Source organism: Carettochelys insculpta, chromosome 20 (genome assembly GCF_033958435.1).
Source record: "Carettochelys insculpta isolate YL-2023 chromosome 20, ASM3395843v1, whole genome shotgun sequence".
Taxonomy (NCBI): domain Eukaryota; kingdom Metazoa; phylum Chordata; order Testudines; family Carettochelyidae; genus Carettochelys; species Carettochelys insculpta.
Genome location: NC_134156.1, coordinates 2,756,557 through 2,780,756, shown reverse-complemented (window position 1 = coordinate 2,780,756; position 24,200 = coordinate 2,756,557). Strand labels below are relative to the sequence as shown.

General features: G+C 59.1%; 1 protein-coding gene across 2 annotated transcripts in view; it reads right to left on the bottom strand.

Moving 5' to 3' along the window:
* Window positions 1-11,077, bottom strand: part of USP43 (ubiquitin specific peptidase 43) — a 59,835-nt gene extending 48,758 nt beyond the window's left edge. For both annotated transcript variants that reach the window (XM_075014521.1, XM_075014522.1), the window contains exon 1: window positions 10,498-11,077. In XM_075014521.1, coding sequence (XP_074870622.1) covers window positions 10,498-10,998 — 501 coding nt within the window. In that variant the 5' untranslated portion in view covers window positions 10,999-11,077. The remainder of the gene's footprint in view (window positions 1-10,497) is intronic.
* Window positions 11,078-24,200: the final 13,123 nt, after the last annotated feature.

Here is a 24,200-nt window from a genome sequence, read left to right as displayed (position 1 = left end):
GGGCTTTAATTTCAGGCACTCCCAGGTCTTGGGGAACCCAGACTATCTACTGTCTCACAGAAGCCCGGAGGAGCTAAGCCACGTCCGTCCCATTCGATCAGTGCCAGGAGGGCCTCTCTTCGCGCAGGTTGCTGCGTAGGGAGCCAGTTTCTAGATGGTTACACGAAGCGCACCAGTCGAGGCTGGCTGCTAACGCAGCGGAGTCTGCAGCGAACGCGGGCGCAGGACCCTCTGTGCACAGCGGAAAGCAGCGCGCCAGCCCTGGTGGAAAGCAGCTATTTACAGGCAGCCTCCTCCAAGCGCCCAGCAGCTCCCGCAATGGCAGCCCCCCACCTCCAAAACCCCCTTACTCCCCACATGGGCAGCCCAGCTGAGTCGCTCAGCCAGCCCAGGAGACAGCAGAGTCCCATGGTGGGGCAGGGGGTTGAGTCTCAGCTCTCATTGACATTCACTGGCTGGATGACCACAGTCCGGCTCGCAGCCTCAGTTTCCCCACCCGGCTGCAGAGAAGAAGGACACAAGTGCAGCTGTGAGGATGTCTGACAGGCCATGGGTGCTAATTCTGCCCTGGTCCCTGAGCCTCTAAGGGAGCTCCATGTCCGGGCCTGAGTGCAGGGCTGTGGTGTTTCCTGGGGGACCCAACCGCGGGGCAAGAGCGTTACGGAGCCACGGCCTGACAGTGCAGAAAGCAGGTGACAGCGGCCCCCTTTTGCCGGCCGCTGGGCCAGCATCCGGAGCGCCCTGTGCATGGCGCTAGCTCCCTCTGACTGCAGCCTGAGCGGGGAAGGTTGCACGGCCCTGTGCCGGGGCCCATGCAGCGACTCGCCCTCCCCAGGGCGGAGTGCCAGGCAGGGCCGGAGCACAGGAACGCAGCTGCCTGGCGGGAGAATGCCTCCGGGGGGCTCTGGAGGCGCTTCCCGCCCCTCCGCCCCACACACGCCCACGGGCCGCCTGCCAGGCTGCCTAACCTTTGCTCGGGGCTGGAAAACAGGTTTGCAGCAGCTCAGCAGCACCTTGGAGACAAGGGTTAGGCAGGTGGGGAGTGAGCCAGGCTGGGCTGACCTGGGGGAGGGGGCAGAGGGAAGGCCGGCAATAGCCCACAGCTGAGTATCACCAAGGGCTGGGGGCCTCCGGGAGGTGACTTCAGCCTGAGCAGGCCCTTTAAAAGGGGCCCCTCACCACTGGTTCTGCTAGCCCCTGCCACGTGCCCCCAGCCCTGCAGGAGCCAAGCGGCCACTGCCGGGAGCCGGGCACAGCCGAGCTGAACTCAGCCGGAGCTCAGGGAGGCGCTGGGCTGCTCAGCACCTGGCGGGGGCCACCGCTGCTCGGCCATGGAGGCTGCCCCAATGACAGTACTCAGTGGCCGACAGGTGCAGCAGCCCCTAATCTCTAGCGGAGCCGTCCTCCCCCCGCCACAGCCAGCCTGGCCCTCACCCAGCTCTGGAAGGCTGCGCCTGGCCCCTTGTCCCACGGCAGAGTCAACCCCTCCCTCCAGGAACAGGACCAGATACACAGACCTGCAGGGTATCCCCGGGGAGGAGCTCCCAGCACCTCTGCCGGCACTGACCCGAGCATGCCAGGACAGAGCACAAAAGGGAGAACCCATCTCCTGCCCCTCGGAGACGCCACCCGCCTTCTGCCAACCACCACAGCTCTGGCCAGCTCCTGCAGCCGGCCTCCCCGGCCTCCCAGGGACCAGGACCTCTGTGCCAAGTCACACCCCCCTGCCAGCTGTCCGCCTGCTTTGGAGGAGCCCCTGGGGCCGGTGCCCCCCACCCCAGCAGTGCCCCGGGTGTGGGAGCAGGCGCTCGCTCTGGGGGCAGAAGCAGGTCTGCTGTCCGTCCGTGCAGGCCCGGCTGGCAGGCTCTGTGCTCAGGAGAGGAGCTGGCAGGGTGGTGGGGCTGGCAGGAAGGACAGGAGGGTCTGTAGAAACCTGCCCAAACCTCATGGCCACCCACCAGTCACCTCTAGGAGACACAGAACCGAGTTATCCCTCACCTGCTGGGCCACAGGTAAGCCCGGGGCAGGGGCCAGAGGCCATGCTGGATGGGAGGGGATCACAACGGGCGTGAGTCAGAGGGAACCCTGCACACTAATCGCTTCGGAGCCTGGATTTGGAATTGCACCCGAATCTGCCACCCACACACTGACTGCCCAGAACCAGGGCCTGGCCTGGCACGTGCAGGTCAGAAACCCCCCGCCACAAGGGCTCTCAGCATCCGGCCAGCGAGCGGGCAGGAGGAGAGCTCTCCAGCCTAGTGCTGAGCGAGGGGGCTCAGCTCACGCCGGGTGTGGGGGATCCAAGTTCCAGGCCCTGCTCCAACGAGCCGGGAATGATTTCGCTGTGGTGGAACCACCCCGAGGGGAGAGACTGAGAAAGCCCAACGACAGACCATCCCACCAGCTTACACTGTGGGGGACCCTGTCCAGACCCTCAGAACTGCACCGTAACCGCTGGGGCAACGGTTAGGGGACATGTCTCCTCCTCTCCCCACGCCCCCCTGCAGAATCCAGGTTTATCTGCAGCACCAGAGTCTCTGGGTTCCCCTAGGAGTCAGCAGTACTGGCCGCCAGAGGCCAGGCCGAGAACGGCATCAGTCCAGAGGAGCCGCCCCGGTTCAAGGGTTTGCACCTGGCCTCCTGGAGGACAGGCCTGGCCCAGGGGCAGCAGCTCCAGAAAGGGGACTGGAAGCGCAGGCGCCGTTCCGGCCACGTGTCACCAGGAGGCGACCTGCTAATGTACTTAACTCCGAAACAGAAACGCGCTACGAGAACTGAACAGAGCTGGTCGGCCAACGGCAAAGCCCCGGGGGAACCTTACATAACGCGCTGCTTCAAGTGCGCCGGACACCGGCTGAGCTCTTGTCACTAATGCACATCTCAGGAGCGAGAGCTTTGGCTGGCTGAGGTTACCGCACTCCGGCGACCCGGCCATGCACGCCGCTCACCCCTCCTCACGCTAGTCACTGCCAGCTTCCTCCAGGCCCCTGCCTTTGGGATGGGCGCAGGGGCCATTCCCCAGCAGTCTCTTCCCCAGGGCTAGTTAGGGCTTTGGAAGAGGCAGATCTCCCTGGAATTGCACCTCTTCCCTTGCAAGACCCCCCCACCGCGCCGCCCTGCGCCGGTGGCTCCCAAGACGACAAGCAGTCCTCCGGCACCGGAGTGACAAACACCTTCATTTGGTGGGCAAGAGCCACTGGAGCGGACAAGCAGACTCCAGGGTACGTGCAGCAGCAAACAAAAGGGGAGTTACCTGTCGTTAGCAGAACCCTTAATCTGCTTCATTAACTGGACCTACTAATGACAGATAACTCCCCTTCCCTCCCTCCCCGCCCGGCTTGTTGCTACTGTACATCAAAGCAGGCCAGCTGGATTCCCCCCTCACCCGTCGAGGAAGGAGGTGGGTTTCGCTCACGACCTCGTAAAGCTGTTGGCCTCCCGGGTGCTCCAGGACTGCTTGCTGGGGGTGACGTTGCCGACTAACCCGCTGAAGCAATAGCGAGGGTTCCATATGGGAGCCCAGGCTGCAGCTGCCTTGCTCCCACAGCCGCCCCTGCACAAGGGCTGCACGTGCAGAGCCACGCCTGGGAAGCCCTGGCCGGCCGGCTGCAGCGTTGTCCGGGCGGAGCTGTTCATCCGGAGCCCTGGCACTGCTTCCGGCCAGGCCAACACAAGGGCAGGTGCAGTGAGAAGGGAGGGCTGGTCCCCGCATGGTGGACAACTGGCGTTTCCTGCTCCAGGCAGAGCCAGGGCTGGCCTAGCAGCAGGTGCTGCCCACGTGGGACCTGCAGATCAGGATGGGGGCTGCTGGCAAAGGAGCAGGGGAGCCTGGGGCTGCCGTTTGCACACAGGGGGAGTCGAGAGCCCTGCGTGGGCTAGGCCCTAGCCAGCGCTGCCTGCCCTCCGCAGCCACTGAATTCCAGCCCCAGCTAAGGACGCGCCCAGCTCCCCAGCGTGCAGCTGCACAGCGAGCCTCCCTCCCCAGCATCAGGCACCAAGGTGGGCAGCTGGGTTTAATCCTTTCACACTGGCCTGCAGCACCCCCGGGAAATGAACCACAGCTTGGAAATCAGCCGGCGCCTGGCGCCCGAGCAGCTGGCAGCATTCAAAGGGTTAATAAGACACGCTCATTGGAGGGCCTGACCCTGTCCAGGTGAGCCGAGGCCAGGTGCCGAGTTTGGCTCTGGTCATCTCAAAGAGCGGAGCAGAGAGACAGACAGAGGTCGGAGTGTGACCGAGTTGTGGGGGTGGGGGGGATTTTATTCCCCTGGTTCAGTTGCATGTGTTTCCTACTGTCCTGTAGTATCCCGAGGTGCGTGCCTCAGTTTCTCCAGGCACAGCACCAGTGCAGTGTGGTGAGATGAGTTTCGGGGTGATGACTTCTCACATGCAGGCAATCGGCCTCCCTACTCTTTGTAAGCTAGGCAGCAGGGTGACACCTTTCTTCCCTGGGAAACAGGGCAGAGGCGGGAGGAGGAGCCTGGCTGGTATCAATGGGAACTGGGCTGTGGAGTGGGGCAGTCTGGTCTGGCGGCAGAGGGAGGAAGAGGGCCAGGGCCTGGCTCAGGGACCCCTTCTGGGCCCCTCTCCAGAAGATGGACTGTACTGATGGCTTCTGATTTCTGTGCTGACAAGTTGGCTCTACACTTTGTCCTTTTGACAAGTTAATAACCGTTCTGAGCTCCCTGCCGAATGAGTCACGTCTGCCTGCAGATGGGGTGACGGGCCTGGGGACCCCCACATGCCTCAACAAGGACCCCCGGCACCTCATCTGTCCCTCCCACAGGGTTCACAGCCCAGTGTTTGCTGTCCCACGGTGTCAGTCATTGCCCCAGGGCAGGTAGGTGCCAAGCTTTCCAGTCCACCTAGTCCTGCTCCCAGGCACATCTCGGTATTCTTAGTAACAGGCAAGCAACGCCTGGAGAGCCCGGCTGAGAGCAGCGTCCCCTGTGGGAGGTCCTGGCCGTACACCCCACGCCCTGAGCTGTTTACAGCTGCTCGTTAGCCTCTGGGAGCCGGGTACCCAACTTCCAGTGGGATTTGGGCACTGGGCTCCTTTGCAAATCCCAGCTCTGCCGCTTTTATTATGCAGCTCAGTAGTCTGACACCACGTGGGTTTCACCTCTGGGATCTCCCCAGCTCAGCGGTAACTTTGGTCCCCTCCTTTCCCAGATGCAGAAGTGTAGGCTTATGGCCTGAGATGGCCCCCAGCCCCTAGCCTGTTTAAAACGGCCTTCCAGCCAGTGACACTGCTGCTACTAGGGTCGCGGTTAACCAGCCTTCCCTGGAATCTCAGCGGCTGGGCAGCCAGGCAGGAGAGATTCAAAGCTGCTCAGCTGCCCAGCAGAGCCCCCTCAGCTGGCACCATGTGTTTCTAGGGATGGTGCTCATTTGACAGGGAAGAAAAAAGCCAGGAGGGACACTAGTGTTAATGTGCCTCTGCCCACGGCCTTGGGTGTGTGTGTCGGGGGCAGCACCTTGGCCAGTGGCTGGAAAAGGACATGGGAAAGCACCGAAGGAAAGGCCAGCGAGCACAGCACGGGACTGGGAAAGCACTGGCTACACAAATCCCAGCCACGCGCTCGCAGGGTCAGCCGGTTCAGCCCAGCCAGCATGCTCCAGACCCTGCCGGGATGAGCCTGCTAAGGGTAAGAGTGCACAGCCCCGGACGCCCCTCCAGCTGGCTGCAAGCAGCAGCCGGGGCTGCCCATGTTGCAGGGTTCTGCTAGGGGAGTGTGTGATTCCCCCCGCAGACCAGCGCTGCTCCCCACACCGTGGCTGGCTGCCCACAGGGGCTGGTCATGTGCCCACAGGGGGAGAGCCCAGCTTTGTTCCGACGGTTATACAGCAGTGTCTCTGGCTGGTGCTGCTGCATTCCTGGCCAGCGGTGGTGGGGAGGGAGGTTCCAGCCGGGGTGAACCCCGAGCAACTAGTTAAGTGGTTTCCAAGGGCAAATTACAGTAAAAAGCTGAGAGGGCTAATGCAGGCTGGGGAGTTACACAAGTGCCGTCAGCACCTAGTGCTGGGCAGGGGTAGCAACCCCCGAGCCATTTCCATCCCTGCAGGCGGCTCCGGGGGCTGAGCTGCATCGCTGGGCCAGAGATTCCCGCTGCAGGGGCCATCCAACGTCAGCGGGCTTGGGGTGGCGGGAGCAGCGAGGCTGGGAGAGGCCGGAGCTCAGCAGAGCCTCTTTGGCCAGGCAGCCAGTTCAGCACCTCAGGAGTGGTGGTGCTTTTCTCACTCGTAACCGTCCCCCAGCGCCCGGAGAGCCGGAGCCACAGGGCGCCCAGCCCAGCCGTGGCTACACTGCAACAAACGCCTGCGGCACCGTGTCTTGGGTCCGGCCAGCTGCCAGCTCGCAGGGCTAAACCAGCCCTGCCAGGTTCACCCTACGGCCTGGCCCAGCTCACCAGACTCTGACGGGCCGCTGCGGGTGCTGTACTGCCGTGTGCAGGTACCGCTGTGCCAGGAGCTGGGCCGGCAGCAGAGCCCATCTCTGGGCCACCTCTCAAGCACAGAGGGGCTGCAGCAGGCTGCCACACTGGCTACCCAACCACCTGGGCTGGCTGCAGCAGACAACTGGCCCGTAAGCCCAGCAGCAGCAGCAGCAGCAGCAGCTCAGCGGAGCCATTAGACCCCACACAAATGGCTGCTTCTGGGCCTGTTTGTTCCCAGCTCTGCTCCCGCCCTGAGTCTGCCCTGGAGCCTGCCCTGCCTTACGCCTGGAGCCAGGTCCGGACCCTCCGTGCCATTGCCTTCGGCCCTGATCCCCGCCTCAGCCCCTAGACGGGACCCCGACCTCCCGGTCAGGCACACATGGCAGGACTCCCTGGGGTGGTTGCAGGACCGTCCCTCTGCAGCCCTCCCAGGGCGCACTGCTCTCCCGGCCTTGCACCCCTCCTGTGCTATCCGTGGCCAGCGCTGCCTACGGCTGGCCGGTGCGTCCCAGGCGTGGCTCCCGGGGCTCGGGTTACTGCGGGGGCTGCTCTCCGCACGGCGCACACAAAGGCCCCTCTGTGCACCACACAACGGCATCATTGCTCCCTCCCCAGCGCCCAGGAGCCGCCAGGGGACCAGAGCAGGGGCTATTCGGCTGCCAGGAATGTGAGCACAGCTGGGGCACCAGACAATGCTCTCAGCTGGGCTGTGGAGTCTCTCGCTCAACACTCACTGCGCTGTCTCCTAGAAACCCAGCCCAAGGTCACCGCCAGGCCACACCGCCACCGCGCACCCCACCCAGCCTCACCTGCTGGCCCCACCTCGGGCACTGCCTGGGGCAAAATGCCCCATCTTCCCCAGCAGCAGCCAGAGGCCAACAGCCAGAGACTTGCCTTGGGCGGGACTGCTCCAATGGACTGGCCGTCGGCCAAGGTGTGTGGGCAAAGCAGAACCCTTCCTGAGCAGAGACCACGTTCCCAGTCCCACCAGCGCCGAGCCAGGCAGGGCCCCGGTTCCCAGTCCCACCAGCGCCGAGCCAGGCAGGGCCCCGGTTCCCAGTCCCGCCAGCGCCGAGCCAGGCAGGGCCCCGGTTCCCAGTCCCGCCAGCTCCGAGCCAGGCAGGGCCCCGGTTCCCAGTCCCGCCAGCTCCGAGCCAGGCAGGGCCCCGGTTCCCAGTCCCGCCAGCTCCGAGCCAGGCAGGGCCCCGGTTCCCAGTCCCGCCAGCTCCGAGCCAGGCAGGGCCCCGGTTCCCAGTCCCGCCAATGCGGAGCCAGGCAGGGCCCCGGTTCCCAGTCCCGCCAGCGCCGAGCCAGGCAGGGCCCCGGTTCCCAGTCCCGCCAGCGCCGAGCCAGGCAGGGCCCCGGTTCCCAGTCCCGCCAGCACCGAGCCAGGCAGGGCCCCGGTTCCCAGTCCCGCCAGCGCCGAGCCAGGCAGAGCCCTGCCCGAGCGTGGACCTGGGACACAGCTCTGACGCCAGGAGCTGGCATTCCGGTGCAGCAGCATTACCCTGGTACCAACACAGCAACCACTCTCCTGGGCACAGTCTGTGTTGCAGCCAAACCCAGGCATGTGCCAGCTCACAATGCAACCCAGCACTGGCCATGTGACACCGCACAGGCAGGGCTGTTCCCAGCAGACCCCAATGCCTGGAGAGCACCGCAGGGCTGCTCGCTCCCAGCACCCTTCCTCGGTGGAAAGGCTGAATGCAGATAAGCACCAGGGTCTGCCCTTCAGCTGGCAAAGGGCAATTCGCTCCTTCTGACATACTTGTGGGTGGAGATCAACAGGTCCACAAAGGCTCCACCCACCAACCAAAGCTCCCACTTTCCTGCGGCTGAGCTGCATGTTGGGATTTCTCCATTGTCAGCTCTGCAGGCTGGGGCCTCTGCCAGCCGGGGCAGCAAGGGAAGACGGAACGGTTCCCCCCTGCGACAGGCGGCTGCTGTGCAGGCACAGACAGGCCCAGTCGTCTCCGCCGGGACTTTTAATCCTCTCAGTTAGCAGCCACCACAGCCTTGGCCCAAGCGACAGTCACACCTGCTCAGGCTGCTCCTAACAGCAGCCAGGCGCACAGGCTGGAAACGTCCCCTCGGATGTGCCGGGGAGACGCCGACAGTCCTGTGAGATTACGGCCTGAAGTGCTTTAACATAGCACCCCCCAAACTGCTCAATGCCCCTTTGTCACCCCAACCGACACCAGGCCCCAGGGCCCGGGGAGCAGTGACCCCGGGCAGCCCACTCCGGAAGGGAGAGCGGAACACAAAGGGGGCGCTGGGCGCGGCTGAACAGATCAGGTGGCTCCGCAGCCTCCCGGAGAACCTCAGGCCCTGGCATGGTGCGGGGGAAATGCCATTGCCAGGGAGATTCAAAATGGGGAGGAAATTCCCACCAGAGGCAGAAACCACCCAGAGGAGACTCCGGGGGAAGCAGGGCCTTCTGCCTCCCGCAGCGCCTGGCAATGCAGCTGTCCAGCGTGGGGGGCTCTGTCCATCACGCGCAGGTTGGGCTTGTCACGACACTAGCAGGATGTCTGCTACGGACTCCCCCCAGACGTTTGACACCTGTTGCCCCAGGCCCCCAGCCCAGCCCCCGCCTCCTGCCACTCCCTGAGCTGTGCTCTGCAGAAAGGCCCACGTTAAAGGTGTGCAGAGCACAGGAGACCGGACCCACCCCACAAATGGCTGTCCTGCCCGGGGCAGCTCCCAGCCTGGTTCCATATTTGCCTCTCCCAGAGCTGGGGAGTCCGCTCATGTCATTGCAGGGTGGAGCTAAACCTCTGCACCCAGCAGCCGCTCCCAGGGCCGCCCCTGACCAGAGGGCAGCCAGTGCCAGCACACAAAGCCAGGGAAGGCCTGACGCCGCTCCTGAAGTGAGGGAGGCGTGGAGTCTCCTCCCAGCTCTCACGGAAGGGGAGCGTGGGGTCAGTGCAACTCCTCGGCGCCTTCCCACAGCTCATTCTGCCTACGCTGGCACTAGCTCAGCCGGATCAGCTGCTGGCCCAGCTGCCGTGCGGGGAAGGAGCAGGGAAGCCCACTGCCAAGGCCCCGATTCTGGCCCTCAAGGGGGCCAGGAGCTGGGAGGAGGGGCTCCCCAGCAATTACTCAATAGTACATATTCCCTTTGCACCTTCCCCGTGCTTTACAAACACCGATCCCGCTGGTTAGCGCCGGTGCCCAGAGGAGACAGATGGAACAGCCTGCAGGAGCTGGACTACCTGGCTGCCCTTAGCGCACTCCAGCCCATGCTCCGTTGGCCCCCAGGGCTCGCAACACACTGCACAGGGGGTTCGGTTTCACAGAGAATAAAACTGAGGCTCGGGGAGATCGCCAGGGATTTACTCCCCTCCCATACAGGGCCAGGGATTACTCACGCGAGTAAGTGCCTAAGGGACCAGCTGTTACACTCATGCCAAAACTCTGCAGCTTCTTCCAGGTGGGCAGAGACCTGTGCCAGCCCAGAGCCCACGAAAGGAGCGGGGCTCTGCCAGATGGAGCTGCCCAGCCAGAAGAGCGTGCAGGGCTGGGACCTCAGTTACACCTGTGTATCTTCAGGGAGTCACTCTGGACTGGCCCCAGTGGCGCTGACAGCAGGATGTGGCCTACAGACACATGCTGTTCTGCTGACGTAGCAGCACGCAGACATCCCCAAGCCTTGGGGCCGGATGCATCTGCCTACCAGCTTACCTGGCCACCTCCTACCCTACAGCCCACCCCAACAGCCCCCCCCGCCCCGCACTGCCAGGCCTAGGCTTAGGGAATGGGGGAAGGAAGGACGGAGGAGACCCACCACTAGTGGGACTCCTTGTTAAGGTGCATAAAGAACAGCCTGGAGATATCAACATTGATCTGGTGCACTGACTGGTTGCCACTGTACTATGTGATTCTAATCAGTTGTGGATTGGGCGTGGTGTTAAGGTGGGCCATGGGCAGAGTTAAGGTGGCCCAGGAGCGGCATTAAGGTGGGCCCTGGGCAGAGTTAAGGTGAGCCGGGGGCAGGGTTAAAGATCAGGTTACAGAGCCCTGCGTCCCCGTGAGCCGCCCGCCGCCCCTTGCCGCCTACCTTGAACTCGACGGAGAGCTGCGGGGTGTAGTCCAGCGTCCAGAGCGCCCGCACCAGGGCGGCCAGCTGGCGGGTGACCTCCCCGGGGCTGCCGCGGGCGCGGTACTGCTCCAGGCCCAGGAACTCGGCCAGCAGGTCGGTGTTGCTCAGGCACTGCACCACCGCGTTCATGAAGCACGTGTTGCCGTGGTTCCGCAGCCCCTGCGCGCCCGGGGGCCGCCCCTCCGCCGCCCCGCCGGGGGGGCTCCGGGAGCGCCGCGCCTCCGGCCAGCCGCTGCCGCCCCCCACCTGCTCGGCCGGCGGGGGGCCCGGCGGGCAGCGGAACCCCCCCTCGTCGTCCTCCGGCTCCGCGCCGCCGCGCCGCCCGCCTCCCCAGCGCGCCAGGGCGCTCCAAGTTTGCAGCAGGCGGCCGGCCAGGCGGGCCAGGGCGCGCAGGGCTCCGCGCCGCCGCCGCCCCCCGGGGGGCTCCTGCCGGGGCTGCGCGCTGGCCGGGTCGCCCATCGCCCAGCCCCGGGTTCACCTGCCGGCCCCCGGCCGCCGCCCGGCCGCGTTGGCCCTGGGGGCGCTGGCCATGCCGGCGGCGGGGCGCGCTCCGCGGGCTGGGCGCACGGGCAGCGCCGAGCTCCTCCCCCTGCTGGAAGCGCCTTCGCCGGGCGGGGGGCGCGGGTGAGCCGGAGCCGGAGCCGGAGCCGCTGCTGCTGCTGCTGGCGGAACGCGGCATCGGCCGGAGGCTGCCCGGGAGCGGCGCTGGGCCCCTCGGCCCGGCCTGGTACCGCCCGGCCCGGCGGGGCAGCGAGCGCCCAGGCTGGCACCGCGCAGGCCAGAGGCGTCTGCGGAACTGCCGCCCACCAGAGGGGACAAGCGGGCGCGGGGCGGGGGGGTTGCCCTACAGGTGCCCAGCAGCGTCACACACACACACACACACCCCGCTCCGGCCCCCAGCTGTATTTGCTCCCAGCCAGTGGCCACGTAGCAAAGGGGCCGCTGCCCCCTCGCCCCAGAACTGGGGTTGGGTTACAGAGAAGTGCCCCAGCCCCGGCTGAGGGGGTCATTGTGCAGCAGGAGAGGGATGAAGCAGGAAGGGGCTTAAAGCATAAATAGTGATGTCACCGTCACCCGCGCACTTCAGCGTGGCAGGAGCTTGGGACTTGCTGTCCCCAGCCCAGCCTGTTCCCAGTCCGCCCCTGCTCCGGGCCCTGCCAGCTGCGCCCTGGCAAGTTGCACCCGCCCAGGCTACTGCTGCAGTTTTGGCACTTCTCCCGGCAGCCTGGGGCGGGTTTACCGAGCCGGAGCCAGCCAATGCCGTGGAGGGGTTTGGGGAGGGACCCAGTGGCATACCCGTACGGCCTGCCGCTCGCCTCAGCCTGCCTCCCTCAGCAGTGGGGTAAAGCCGACCCCAGACCGTCCACACTGGAGACTTTGGCTGCCCGTCTGGCTATCCACCCCAGCGTGGACGCGGCCAGCTGCTCTCCGCGACATGGAGGTGTGGTGTAGACACTGATGCAGCCCCCGGTCAGCCCTCACGTCCCTCAGTTTCACGAGTGCAATGGCTCTACGTAGGGGTTAACCGGTGAATTTTCCTAGCTAAACCAGTGCTGTTTTCCTTGCAGAGATCAGGCCTGACACCCACCACCGAATCACATCCTGTACTCATGGAGGGGGCTGCAAAGCCCAGGGCACAGACTGCAGACCCGCGAGTCCATCCCTCGTCCCTGGTGAGCAGGGCCCTGGGCTTTTGCAGTTCCCATCAAGCTTCTGCTGTAAGCCTCTGCGCGGCCCTGCAGGAATGTATATGCTTGTCAAGCGCTTGGGGCCAAACTCATCCCTGCGGGAGGCCCATTCCCTGCAGTGGTGTTTGCATCAGGCCTTAGTTCGGCCCTATTACATTTAAAGGGATTCTGTCAAGATAAGAATCACTTGTGCAGAAGGATTATCCAACCCATCTCACTGTGAACACGGAGCGGATTCAGTCCAGGAGAAGGCAGCCATCCAGTTCAGCTTACTGTGCCCGGTGACACAAAGGTGGGTGGGAGGGTTTCTCTTTGCTTTCTGGTCAGTTGTACTTTCCAGGGCTTATTCCCTGAAACTGCTCCATGCTGACTTCCACCTGCCTTAGGTACCAGCTTGGCCCCTGGTGATGCATTCTGGGACACAGCGAGGTCCTGCTCCCAGCCACTCTTCTGCCTGAGCAGGCTGGTTGGAGGGCTTTCCTGGTTAAACCCCCTGTAAAAACAACCAGAAGTCCTGTGGCACCTTATAGACTAACAGGTTTATTGAAGCATAAGCTTTCATGGGGAAAGACCTGCTTCACCCAATGCATGTCACCCTCCCACTGGCCCTGATAGAAACTGTGTATTTGTCCTTCCTTTGCTGCTTGTTTCCCTTTACCTGCCTGAACTAACAGTCACGCAGAGTGGAAGAAGGAAACCCAGCAAGGAGATTTCCAACCACCAGAGGAGGGAGGTTTGGGGACAGGCTCCCCAAGGAGGACAGGTGGCAAAGAACCCAGCTAGCTTGAAGATGGAGCTTGATGCATTGTATGGACAGGATTTTATGGTGGCATCAGCTACGACAGCATGGAACTGGACTAAGGAACCCGGGAGGTCCCTTCCAGTCCCAGGCCGAGAAAAGACACGTCCTGCTGCTGCAGGGGCCACAGCCACCGGCTGGTGCAGGCGCAGTGCTGAGCCCCTTAGTTATCCCCCCAACTCCCATCAGCCCGCGGGTCCAAGACTCACTGAAAAATCAACGTTAACAGCCCAGCCTCCCTGTAGGCCTCTGAAAGGAGGTCCCGGTAACACCTCACCCTCAGGTGTGCTCTGACCTGTCGTCGTAGCCGTGGCTAACTGCTGGCCTCTTAGCTCTTTAAGATCCAGAGGTTGCAGGTTTGGTGCCCATTGGTCACATGAACCCCACTCATCAACGTGGAGCGGTTGGACACGCCCCTTCCGACTGCACAGCTCATGGCAGGGCGTGCGGCTCCCCTCTAGACTGCCCCCCACGTGTCTGTAGCAGAACCACCAGGGTTCCTCTGCATCTAAGGACCTTTGTGCTGGGAGACGACAGACCGTGCCAGTGCCCTACTCTCTGATGTGTCCCTGGGCTCAGCCGCCACACAAACTCCTCTCGTATTACCAGTGCAAAGCCCAGTGAGAAACACAGGGAAAAGTTTGCTTAAGAACAACAACATCAGAAAGGGCCAAGCTAAAGGGGTCGGCGTTCACAGGTGCAGCAGAGCCACGCTTCCCCCTGTATTGTGCAACACCTGGGTGAGTGCACAACTCACAGCGGGTGCTGGGTCAGGACCCCTCCCAAGGGATTCATTAGCCAGTGTTAGCTACCAGCTGCCACTCAGCAGCCTGTCCGTCCGCTCTTGGGGAAGGCACCAATGGGCTGACAGCTGATTGCAGAGAGGCCGTGCAGGGGAGCGAGGATCTGGCAGGGGGGAATCATGGCCTGTCTTGGGCAGTGGTGTTATTCCTCCACTGGTGTATGCGACAGGCCGATAATCCAGCCATGGACACAGCCAGCCGGGCATGGCTAAGGGACTTTGCAGGGGTCGAGACCTGGAAAAGCCCTTCACCGCCAAGCAGCCAGGGCCTATCCATGTCACACTTAGCAATGAGCATGGAGGCGAAGCCAGACCATGGGCACGTTGATGCTGCAGGTGCCTCTGTCATAGCTGCCCTCAGGTTCCCCCCCAGATTTTCCGTGGCAATAGCGAGAGAGCCATCCGCACAGCACAGGGGTGGATGGGAACGGGCAACGTGGCAGGCACAAGGCCCACGTTGCTGCGTGCCAGAGCCTCTCCCCCCGCAAAGGCCCCTTTCCCGGCATGGCCCCGGGACGGCCGCTCAGGCTACGCCTACGTGTGCACTCGATTGACAAAAGTTTTGTCGTTCTCAGGTGCTCGTCCTGTCCCTCCGCGTTGGTGTGAATGGCACAGCACACGCTCCCCTGCTGGCAAAGGGAGACCCGCTCCGTGGGGGCGGAAGTGTTGTGTCGGGAGAAGTGACTCCCACCGACCAGGCTGCGCCACCACAGCGTGGATGGGGCCACGGCCTGCGACCCAGCCCGGTGTGCAGGAGCAAGAGGGCGTACAATGAAACTCAAAGGCAACGCCCCCAAGCTGCCTGCAGGGCAAGCCTTTCCATCTCCTCCCGGAAACGTCTGCGCCCAGAGCCCTAGGAGGCAGGATCTCACTGGGGAACCGGCTGCGCAGGATTGCAAAGAGGCACAGGTCTGGGTGTAAAGGAGAGCAGCTTCACCCGCCCTGTCCCCAAAGACCTCAGCAGCTGGGGGGAAAGACGACCCGCCCCCCACAAACCTCCTTTCTCACTGCAGGGTTCTCCATCTGGGTGTGACCTGTCATCAGCTGCTGCTCTTACTATGCCTTTCCTCCACCCCCACTGGTTTTCCCTTCTCCCACACCTCAAGAAGCCTGACTGAGGGGCCGTGTCTGAAGCACGTGACTGCCCAGCAGTCCAGCATTTGGTGGGCCCAGTCAGGCCAGCATGCAGAGGTGTCCGCTTCATTTCAGCCAGACCCCAGCATTCACTGATGCTGGGGAACAGCTGGGGGTGGGAGCAGGGCCCGTCCCTGATCAGGCTACAATTCTCTTTCGCCTCCTCACCAAGTTTCCCACCCTACTGCTGCCAGGACGAATCACTTCTCTGGTATATGCCCCCTCCATTCCCCTCGCCCCTGCCAAAGCTAAATAACTTTCTCTTCCACCTTCAGTCACTGTGCACAGGCTCCAGCCCAGCAGACAGGGAGAGGTAAGCAGACCCTGAAGCCCAGAGAGAAAGGATGGTCCAATGGGCCAGGTGCTATTGGAGGCATGAGACAACTGGCTTCGAGTCCCAGCTCCGCCGCAGATGTCTGATGTGACCTTGAGCAAGACTCTTCGTTTGAGCCTCCATCCCCCACCTATGAAATGGGGCTAGTGACTCCTCCTGCCTCTGAGTGTTGTGAGGATAAGAATGGTAAAGAGCAGGATGGTGGCACAATAACCCAGTGGCTGTAAGGGAGAGGCGGGTGGCCATTACACAGTGAATGCAGATGAGCCTGGAGCAGGGAAGTCTTGAAGAATGTTGTGATGTTTTTCAATTAAATTATTTAACAAAGGTAGACTTATTACCCTCCATTCTTTTTAGTTTACTAAACCACAGCTAGAAAGGTCTTCAGGGACTTTTAGCTTATTTAAATGAACACAATTCCATTGTTCCAATTGACACAAGCTGTAAGTATCAGATAGCAAAAGTGACAGAAACCAGAAAGTAAAAATGAGTAGAAACAAAAACAAACTTGAGGAGCCTCAGGCAGTGAAATTAACTAGAATCAGAAAGTGAAACAGGGAAAAACCAAATAGTGAAAGGGATTAGATCCAGAAAGCAGAACTGGTTAAATCAGAAAGCAAAATCGATAAGAACCAGATAATGAAACAGAATCGAACTAGAAAGCAAAAGTGAGTAGGACCAAATAATGAAACTGAATAGAACTTAAAAGCAAAAGTGACTAGATCCAGGGCCTGAAACTTCTTAGAACCAGAAACCAAAATTGATTTGAATGAGAAAGCAAAGAAGTGAAACTAACTGGAGGTACAAACAACAAGCCGTCCTGTGGGACCTTTGGCTACGGCTACCCTGCAGCCTTATTCTGTAATAAGATATTTCAAAAGATCAGCTATCTCTTATTTCAAAATAACACATCCACACATAAAATCTATACCAGCCCAGACCAACACCCCCCACTCAGGTGAGGGGTTCTTAAAACCTCTTTCACCAACTCCACACAGATTCTCCCCGGGCCCCAGGGGTCCAGCTCCAGCCCCCTGTCAATATACACTTGGCTCTTACCCAAAAACAACACACTTGCCCAAATCCTTTAAATCTAAACACCTAAAGGTTGATTTACAAAGAATGAAAGAACTGGGTTACAGAGAAAAATTGTTAAAGTGATACTTTACGTACATCAGTTACAGATATTGATGCCGGCCAGCCATGTTATCTGCTGATTCTTGGCAGTCTTTGTAAGCATCCTTTTGGGGGATGGGCCCCCACGCCGGACAGGCTTACCTTCATGAAGACTGAAGAACAAAGATGGTCGCAGCCAGGGCCCATCCTATTGTTTTTTCTGTGTGAAGGGAAAATCCCCCAGAGCAGAGTACATTTGATCAACAATATAACAGATTCCAGGATTATCAGCCACACAGGTCAGGCAATGGTTTGACATAGTGATCTGAATTTTACCTGCTTCATCAGTAAGGCCGGACTCTAGCCGCACACCTAATGAGGCAAGGATGACGTATGCTCCTCTCTCCAGCAGGAACAGTCATGGCACAAATATTAGATTCATGCTAATATTTAGTTCTTCATTGTCTAATTTAAAATTTCACTTTACATCTGTAGTGCTTACAAGACACTAAGTTAATTGACTTTTTTTTAAAAAAATCAAAATGGAACAAACCTTCTCCCGCTATGTCTAACCTTGGCCGTGACTGCCTTAGTCCCAGTCCTGAAAACACTAGTGGGAATAGGCCCAGATCCTCCAAGACATTTAGGCACCTAACTCTCATTGGTTTCCATGGAAGTTGTTAATCACCTATATATCTTGGAGGTTCTAGGACAAAGTGCTTAGAACCACAAATGAGCCTTTTAAGTTCAAGGGGAAAGCTACCAAGAGTAAGTACTACGCTGTGTAGAAATCATTTGAAAGATCCAGCCCTAGGCGATAAGAACTGTGTGGCAGAAGCCATCAATATTTTTGGTCCTTGTATGAGACCAAATTTTTGGCACATAAGTAAATGCTGCATAATAATAAATGACCAGGGTATTGCATTTTGTCTGGTGAGAACAACTCCTCCTGCACTGACTGAGGGTTCCGGCCTTGGTTTGGAGCTGCCAGTTTAGAGACTGGTCCTTTGGAAGCTGAGTGCCCTCAGCTGTCTGAGTCCAGAATCAAACCTCTAAAACTTGAGATCCGGGCGGCAGACCCTCCATGATCCCTTTGTTACCCAGGATTCCACGGGGGCACAATTGTTCACTCATGTGAATCCAATAGGAGGAGCAGGGCCTTACACCTTTATTACAGGGAATGCCTACTGCTTATGACCTGAAACAGTCATTTCTCCTGGCAGCAGAAAATCTTACTATGATGATCTTGCTTTCAACAGGAACTTTATTTGTAACATTTGCTCTTAAAATAGATCTGTACCGCGTGCCTTGTTATTTGTGTTAAATTAGAGATTTATTATAACTGCAGCACAAAGCAGGGTTACAGTTAAGGTTGTGCAAACATTTCCCCTTTAATGGCTTTTTTTAGTTGCTTATAACTTTCTCAAACTTTTCAGGCCTTACACTTTCCCTATATAAGTCTTAGGCAGGAAGCAAATTTGAGAAAGAAAACCCAAGCAGAATGGTTTGGACAATTTCAAGTGCAAAGAGAGCAGCAAAATACATTTTTGCCAATATAAAAAAAATTCTTTGCTACAACTGTTGTGCTTCTGATACCTTGGCGTTGGATCTGGTGTAGATAGATAGATAGATAGATAATTTGCCTTTTAATAGGGAAATGTACTCTGGTCCATAGATCTGCTACTGGGGGGCCTAATGAAAATCCATTTTCTTTAGTCAGATCCGAAGGGGTTATAAATATACTTCATACATACACTGGATTTTACAATACGATGAGGAACTTTTACTGAGCATCTCTTGTCCTGCTGCCTTATTTTGTGTGTGTAACTGAGTGTAATTCTCTACCCATATGCGATGTCCCAGCTGTCCGTTGGCTCTGTTTGTGTCTAGGTAAGAATGATGAGAGCGGGATTTCTCATTCAGCATGTGGAGGAATGAGGAATATGATCAGCAAAGGTATGGTTGGCATGAGGCTCAGCTCAACAGGATTCAACCTCTGTGTGTCTCTCTCTACTTACATACCTGCTCCAAGAGTGCTGTGCAGATTAGTTAACTAATCTTTGCACAAGGCTTTGAAGGTGCAAGGCACCACTGGTGTGTGTGCAGGTGCAATTTAAGCCTCTATCCAGCACACTTTTAATAGCCCTTTTAAATAAGGCAAGGAAAAAGGAATTTAACATGGCTCTATTAGCAGAATGTTAGCAAGGAAGCGTTTGGCCCTGCGTTGCTGATAAACGAGGGCCGAGAATATGCGTGAACCATTATATGGGGAAGAAAATGGGGTGGGGAAGTTCCAAAATAGATTTTTAAAGCCCATTTTTTATTATTCAAGAGAGAAGGAGGGAGTGCTGCCCTGCACCAGACTCCTCCCTATTAGACCTCTTCCTCCAATGAAATGATGGATCACCAGCTCTGTTCTTTAGTGCCTATATGAAAGCTGTATTCTGCCTGAATCGGAATAAGCGTCTGCATGAATAGCAGAGAGGCAGGTAAAACCTGCTTCACGTGCAGTCTCACCTCATGCTGATGAACAGCTGTGACTATGCCCATTGGCTTTGAACATGAAAGGTCAGCAGATGACTCACTCTTGCCCCTGAGCTGCAGTAACTTATGCGTGTTATTCGCAGCACAGTATAGAAAGGATGTGGATGCACTGGAGCCGGCCCAGTAGAGGGCAACGAAAATGATTGGGGGCTGGAGCACATGAAGTACTAGGCAAGGCTGAGGGACGTGGGCTTGTTTTGTTTGCAGAAGAGAAGAGCGAGGGGTGATTTGATAGCAGCCTTCGGCTTCCTGAAGGAGGGATGGGGAGAGGCCGTTCTCAGTAGTGAAAGATGGCAGAACAAGGAGCAACGGTGTGAAGTTACAGAGGGGGAGGTGTCGGTTGGATATTAGGAAAAACTGTTTCCCCAGAGGGTGGTGAAGCACTGGGATGTGCTACCGAGAGAAGTGGTGGAATCTCCATCCCTAGAGGTTTTGAAGTCTCCGTTTGACAAAACTCTGCTTGGGCTGATTTAGTTGGGGCTGCTCCTGCTTTGGGCGGGGGACTGGACTCAATGACCTCCTGAGGTCCCGTCCAGCCCTAGGATTCTATGACTACATACGGCTCTTGACTGCACAGCTCCCTGGCGCGCTGCTCCCAGCGTGTTTTGCCCATGTTGCTGCAGCTTTAGGCAGCTGTGCTCCATGATAGGGATGATGAGACAGTAAGGGGCGATGCCAAGAAGGGGGAAACTGGTCCTTTTCCATCAGGAGCAAGAGGGGAACGAGGAACCTTTTAACGCCCCCCCCGCCCCCCTTGAAAGGCATGACTGGAGTCTCACGAACACGGCACAGGTGTGGCCAAGCTTGGTGCACATGGGCTTGTACCCCTCAGAAAGGCTGAAGTGGTGCCAGTTTTACGCCGCAGGCCTGCCGGCCAGCTGGGTTTTCCACAGGAAATACAATCCGGGTTTGCAATGCACGGGGCAGTAAATTCCACCTGGGTTTCTGTAGCCGAGGCCCTGAACCTCCCCGGGTGGCTGGGAAAGCACGTGACTGCCCTCTAGTGGACGCGCTAGATAGGGCCACAGGTCACTGCTTTGCCCCACATCAGCCGGGCTCAGCAGTAATTTGGCATTGCAGAGCAAACCCCCTTCTGTTCCTTTTCTGCCACCGGCTTGCGAGCCCCAGGCCGGATCGTGCACAAAAGGCTTGGTTGGGCTGCATGAGCCTAATTAGGAGATGCAGAGAGCACCTTCGAAATCCACTTCACTGGACCTGCCGCAGAGAGGACAGTCAGGGATTCAAGGGGGTGCTGCTCACCGCGCCCCCCCCCCCAGCCCTTAACAGCACAAACGTCTCCCAGGACACTGTGCTGGCTGGGCAGTCCGCCGCAGCCAACGAAGGCATGCTCAGGGTGTGGGCTGCCGTGGGCTCCTCTCCAGGGACTCCGTCTGGCTGACTCAGGCCCTAGTATTGCTGGGCCACATTTCCCTCTGCTGAACACAGGGTGCCTGCTAAAATTGCTCCTACTGAAGCGAGCTCGATGGCAATCCAGCAGAACTAGGCCGTGCAAACATTCAAATGAGCATCAATTTGGCTGAGCCCATTAAAAAGCATACGGCCTAGCTGGAGTCCTTTCACTCATTCACCTCCTTTAAAGCTGGCAGGGGGAGAAGTGACACACACACACACACGCCGGTACACCTCCCTCACGCGGGGTGGGGGTGACAGGCCAATCTGCCTCACTCCTTCCTGACCAGTGTTCTCCACCCTCCATGGCTGGGCCCCTGGGCTGAACCTGCCTCTCCTGCCACGGCATCTTCTCAAGGCTCCGCTGGTGGAAAGGGCACACAGGGTCAAGTGTCTCCCACAGCTCTCTGCTGGGGCTCACCCCACAGGATGGCCAGCAGCAGCCTTTCGGCACTGTGCGGGAGGGAAGGGAAGGGAGATGCTTTCATCTGCAGGGAGGTGGGTAGGGATGACCTGGCCAGTGCCCTGGAGAACTCCTCTCTTCCCTTCAGCCCCGCTGTGGCTGGAAGCAGCTTGTCCCTTCCCACCCGCTCAGTGCTGAAAGACAGCTACCACCTCCAAGCTGCTGGTGGCAACCGATATAACCCAGCCACCTTGTGTTCCCTGGCTGAAGTGCTGGCAGGAAGGGGTTAAGCCCTACAGGTGCATCGTGCAGCAGGTCTCAGAGAATCTGTCTGCAGAGCGGTGTCTCAGCAGGAGAGAGTGACTGTGGGACACAGCGCCTCGGGCAGAGGCCATGTGAAGAGGACATTATGCCCTTGCTGGGGCCCTGCAACAGACCCTGCAGGGTTGGGAGGCAAACAGGCTGCAAATGTTTTCCTTGCAATGCCGTAGAGCTTAGCTGAAGGGTAGGGAAGCTGCCCCGTGCCAGCACTGCGTGGGGCTTAGGCTCATGCACTGGCCAGCATGCTGGGCTGCCAGCTGTGGAGTGAGGAAATGGTCTCTGTAGGCTGCCAGCCCAGCCAGCCAGGCTGTTGGTGAGCTGAACGTTCTGAGAGGATCTGGTGCTCGGCCCAGAGCCAGAAAAGGAAGGCAGCCCACAGGTGGAGGGGAGGGGGAATGAAGAAGCAGCAGAGCTGGGGGGCAGTTAGGCCCAGCAGGGAGAGCACAGTCAGGGGGAAGCATGGAAAAGGCCAGTGGGTGGGCAGCAGAGGAGACACCATCAGCTCACTCACCCGCCACTGCAGCCAGCAGCCAGTGCAGACTGGAACGGGGCCTGCTGGGCAAGAGAAGGCACAGCAGGGCCGGCACTACGGGACCAACACAGGGCGGGGCTGGCTCCGCATGCTGCAGCCGTGCCAAACCGCCGCCTTGCACCCCCAGCGCCACCCTTGGCCACGGGACACCACCCTTCCTCATGAGCAAGGATGCAGCCAGCAGCAGGACCTGCCTGTACTGATGGGAAGAGAGAGGCAGGAAGTATGGGACAATTGGCAGGAAGGCTTAAATGCAGGACTTGTCCCTTTAGAAAGGGACATCTGGTCACCCTAGCAGGGAGCCCTGTGCAGCCCGCTGCTGCTGCTGCTGGAGAGAGGATGCTCATGGTGCCGTACCCTCCTGGCCCTGTGCTGCTAGTGCACCTTTTCCTCTGCACGCGCCCCCAGCCACCGACTCTCCCATTGCCCCACACCCTCCATCGCAGACCCCCAGTGTTCAGTGCCCCACTGCGCACAAGTCTCTCTCACCCCTCTGTGCCCAGTATGCCTCCCCACCCCTCTCACTGCCTTGCTCCCCACTTGCCCTCATTGGCCCCCTGGGGGGTGGCCATGTCTGCTGGCTCAGCCCCAGCCCCTTGTAAGCAGTGAGGTCAGCCAGGGCACAGCAGGATAGGACCTGCCCAGCTTGGGCTCCCTCAGGATCTACTTACCTGCTGGGGCCCGCCTGAGCCCCTATGCTGCCACCCTGATCCCCAGGGTCTGAGACCAGCCTGGCTTCTGTCCTGGTCCCAGGCAGTTTGTGTCAGGAAGGCAGGAGGGCCCCATAGGTGGCTGTCAGCAGAGACTACTCAGGGCTGGAGCCAGGCTGGGGATTGTGGCACACCCCCACCAAAATTCCACCCACCCCCAAGACCAACAGCCCAGCCCAGCCCAGATGGCAGAGCCCAACTGATGGGCAGTGAGCCCCCTGTGGGTGGGGGTGTGCTGGCTGGGGAGTCGCTCACACTGCAAGGCCTGGGCACTGGACTGCCTAGGGCCATAATTAGCCCCTCTGTGGTGTGGGCCTGGCTGCACGGCTCCATTGTAAACCTGGTACTGACTGAAGTCTTGAATGCCCTATCTGCTCTGCAGAGACATCCCCCTATCTATCAGAGTGTGTCTGTCAGTCTGTTAGTTCAAAAACGGCTCTTAAATCGTAAGAGCTGCAACCATGAAATGCAGTACACGGCTTCCTCTTACCCTAACTTAAACCAAAGGCAGGGTCTGGCTGTGCCTGGAATGTGGGAAGTGCCTGAAATCCCACGTTTTTCCAGAACATGGAAAGGGAGGGGCACCAAGAGGAGGGACAACATGGGGGCAGCGAGTGCAGGGAACAACAATACGGAAGAGTGACCCCTGGGGCAGTCACAGCAGGAAAACAGTGGCCATGTGGAGACAGGGCTCTCTACCCTGCCAGTATCCAGACAGGTAATTCCTCCCCGGCCCCAACTCCCACCCGTGACACTTGGCCACAGCATCGCACAGGGGAGCCCTGCTACCCCCCACAATCATCCTCCCTTGCAATTAGCCCCTCCCCCCAACATGCTGGGGCCAGGAATCCCAGTCCTGCCCCCACAAGCTCAGGCTGGGGCTGTGGATACTACGACCCCTTTACACCCTGCCTTGTGCCATGCAAAGGGGCTGAAATTCACACAAGGTCACTTCACACTCCCAGAGCAGCTTAAGGAGGGTCTTTGTGTAGCTGCGAATCAAGACTCATAGCACCACGCAATGTCTGCACTGCCCCGGACTTCTCTTCCCTCCAGTATAACAAAAGCAATTACCCTGCTTGTCGGAAAGACTGTATTTACCTGGCACGCAGGAAGTGTTTGTAAGGGATGAGTGGAATACGCTTGCAGTGGCACGTCTGTTCACCAACACCCTTTGGCTTCTATTGATGCGACTAGGGAAACATTAGCTCTCTTCAGCTCAGAGAGCAGAACGGCACAGAAATGCCATGGCATTTTATGGTACTAGCACATTCATAACAATTGAATTTCAGTGGGATTGGTACGTAAGAGTGTTCTAGATCTCCATTACTAACCACAGTGTTCCTCATGACTAATGGTAGCGTAATGAACACATTCAGAGCACGGAGTACCATCTGCCTGCTGCCAACCACTGCATAATGAGAGGATTTGTACCTGCAGCTCAGGTTTCTCAAACACAACCTGACTCCTGGTGGAGGACTGCAGAGGGTTCACGCGGCCGGCTGACTGCTCAGAGTTATCCAGGTGGGTTAGATCAGTTTGTAAAGCTCACGTGGCTCTCCTGGCACAGCTGGATATGATGTGGGCACACACTGCACTTAGATCATCATGAGAGGTGCTGGGAGGAGCAGCGCTGTGGCAGAGGAAGCAGAGCTGCTGAGGTTCATCGGTGCCAGAGCCTGGCGCGCAAACTAGGTGAGCCTGCTAAGGCCTAGCTCAGCCAAGGGGGCCCCCAAGTTCCATAGCAAACTCACAGCTCACATGCCTCGGTTCAACCCCAGACTCAAAGTAACTAGAAGGGAGCCATCTAGGAACCACAGCATGCAGTGACACATGGGGGAAGGTGGGGGGACAGCATCTACACTCAG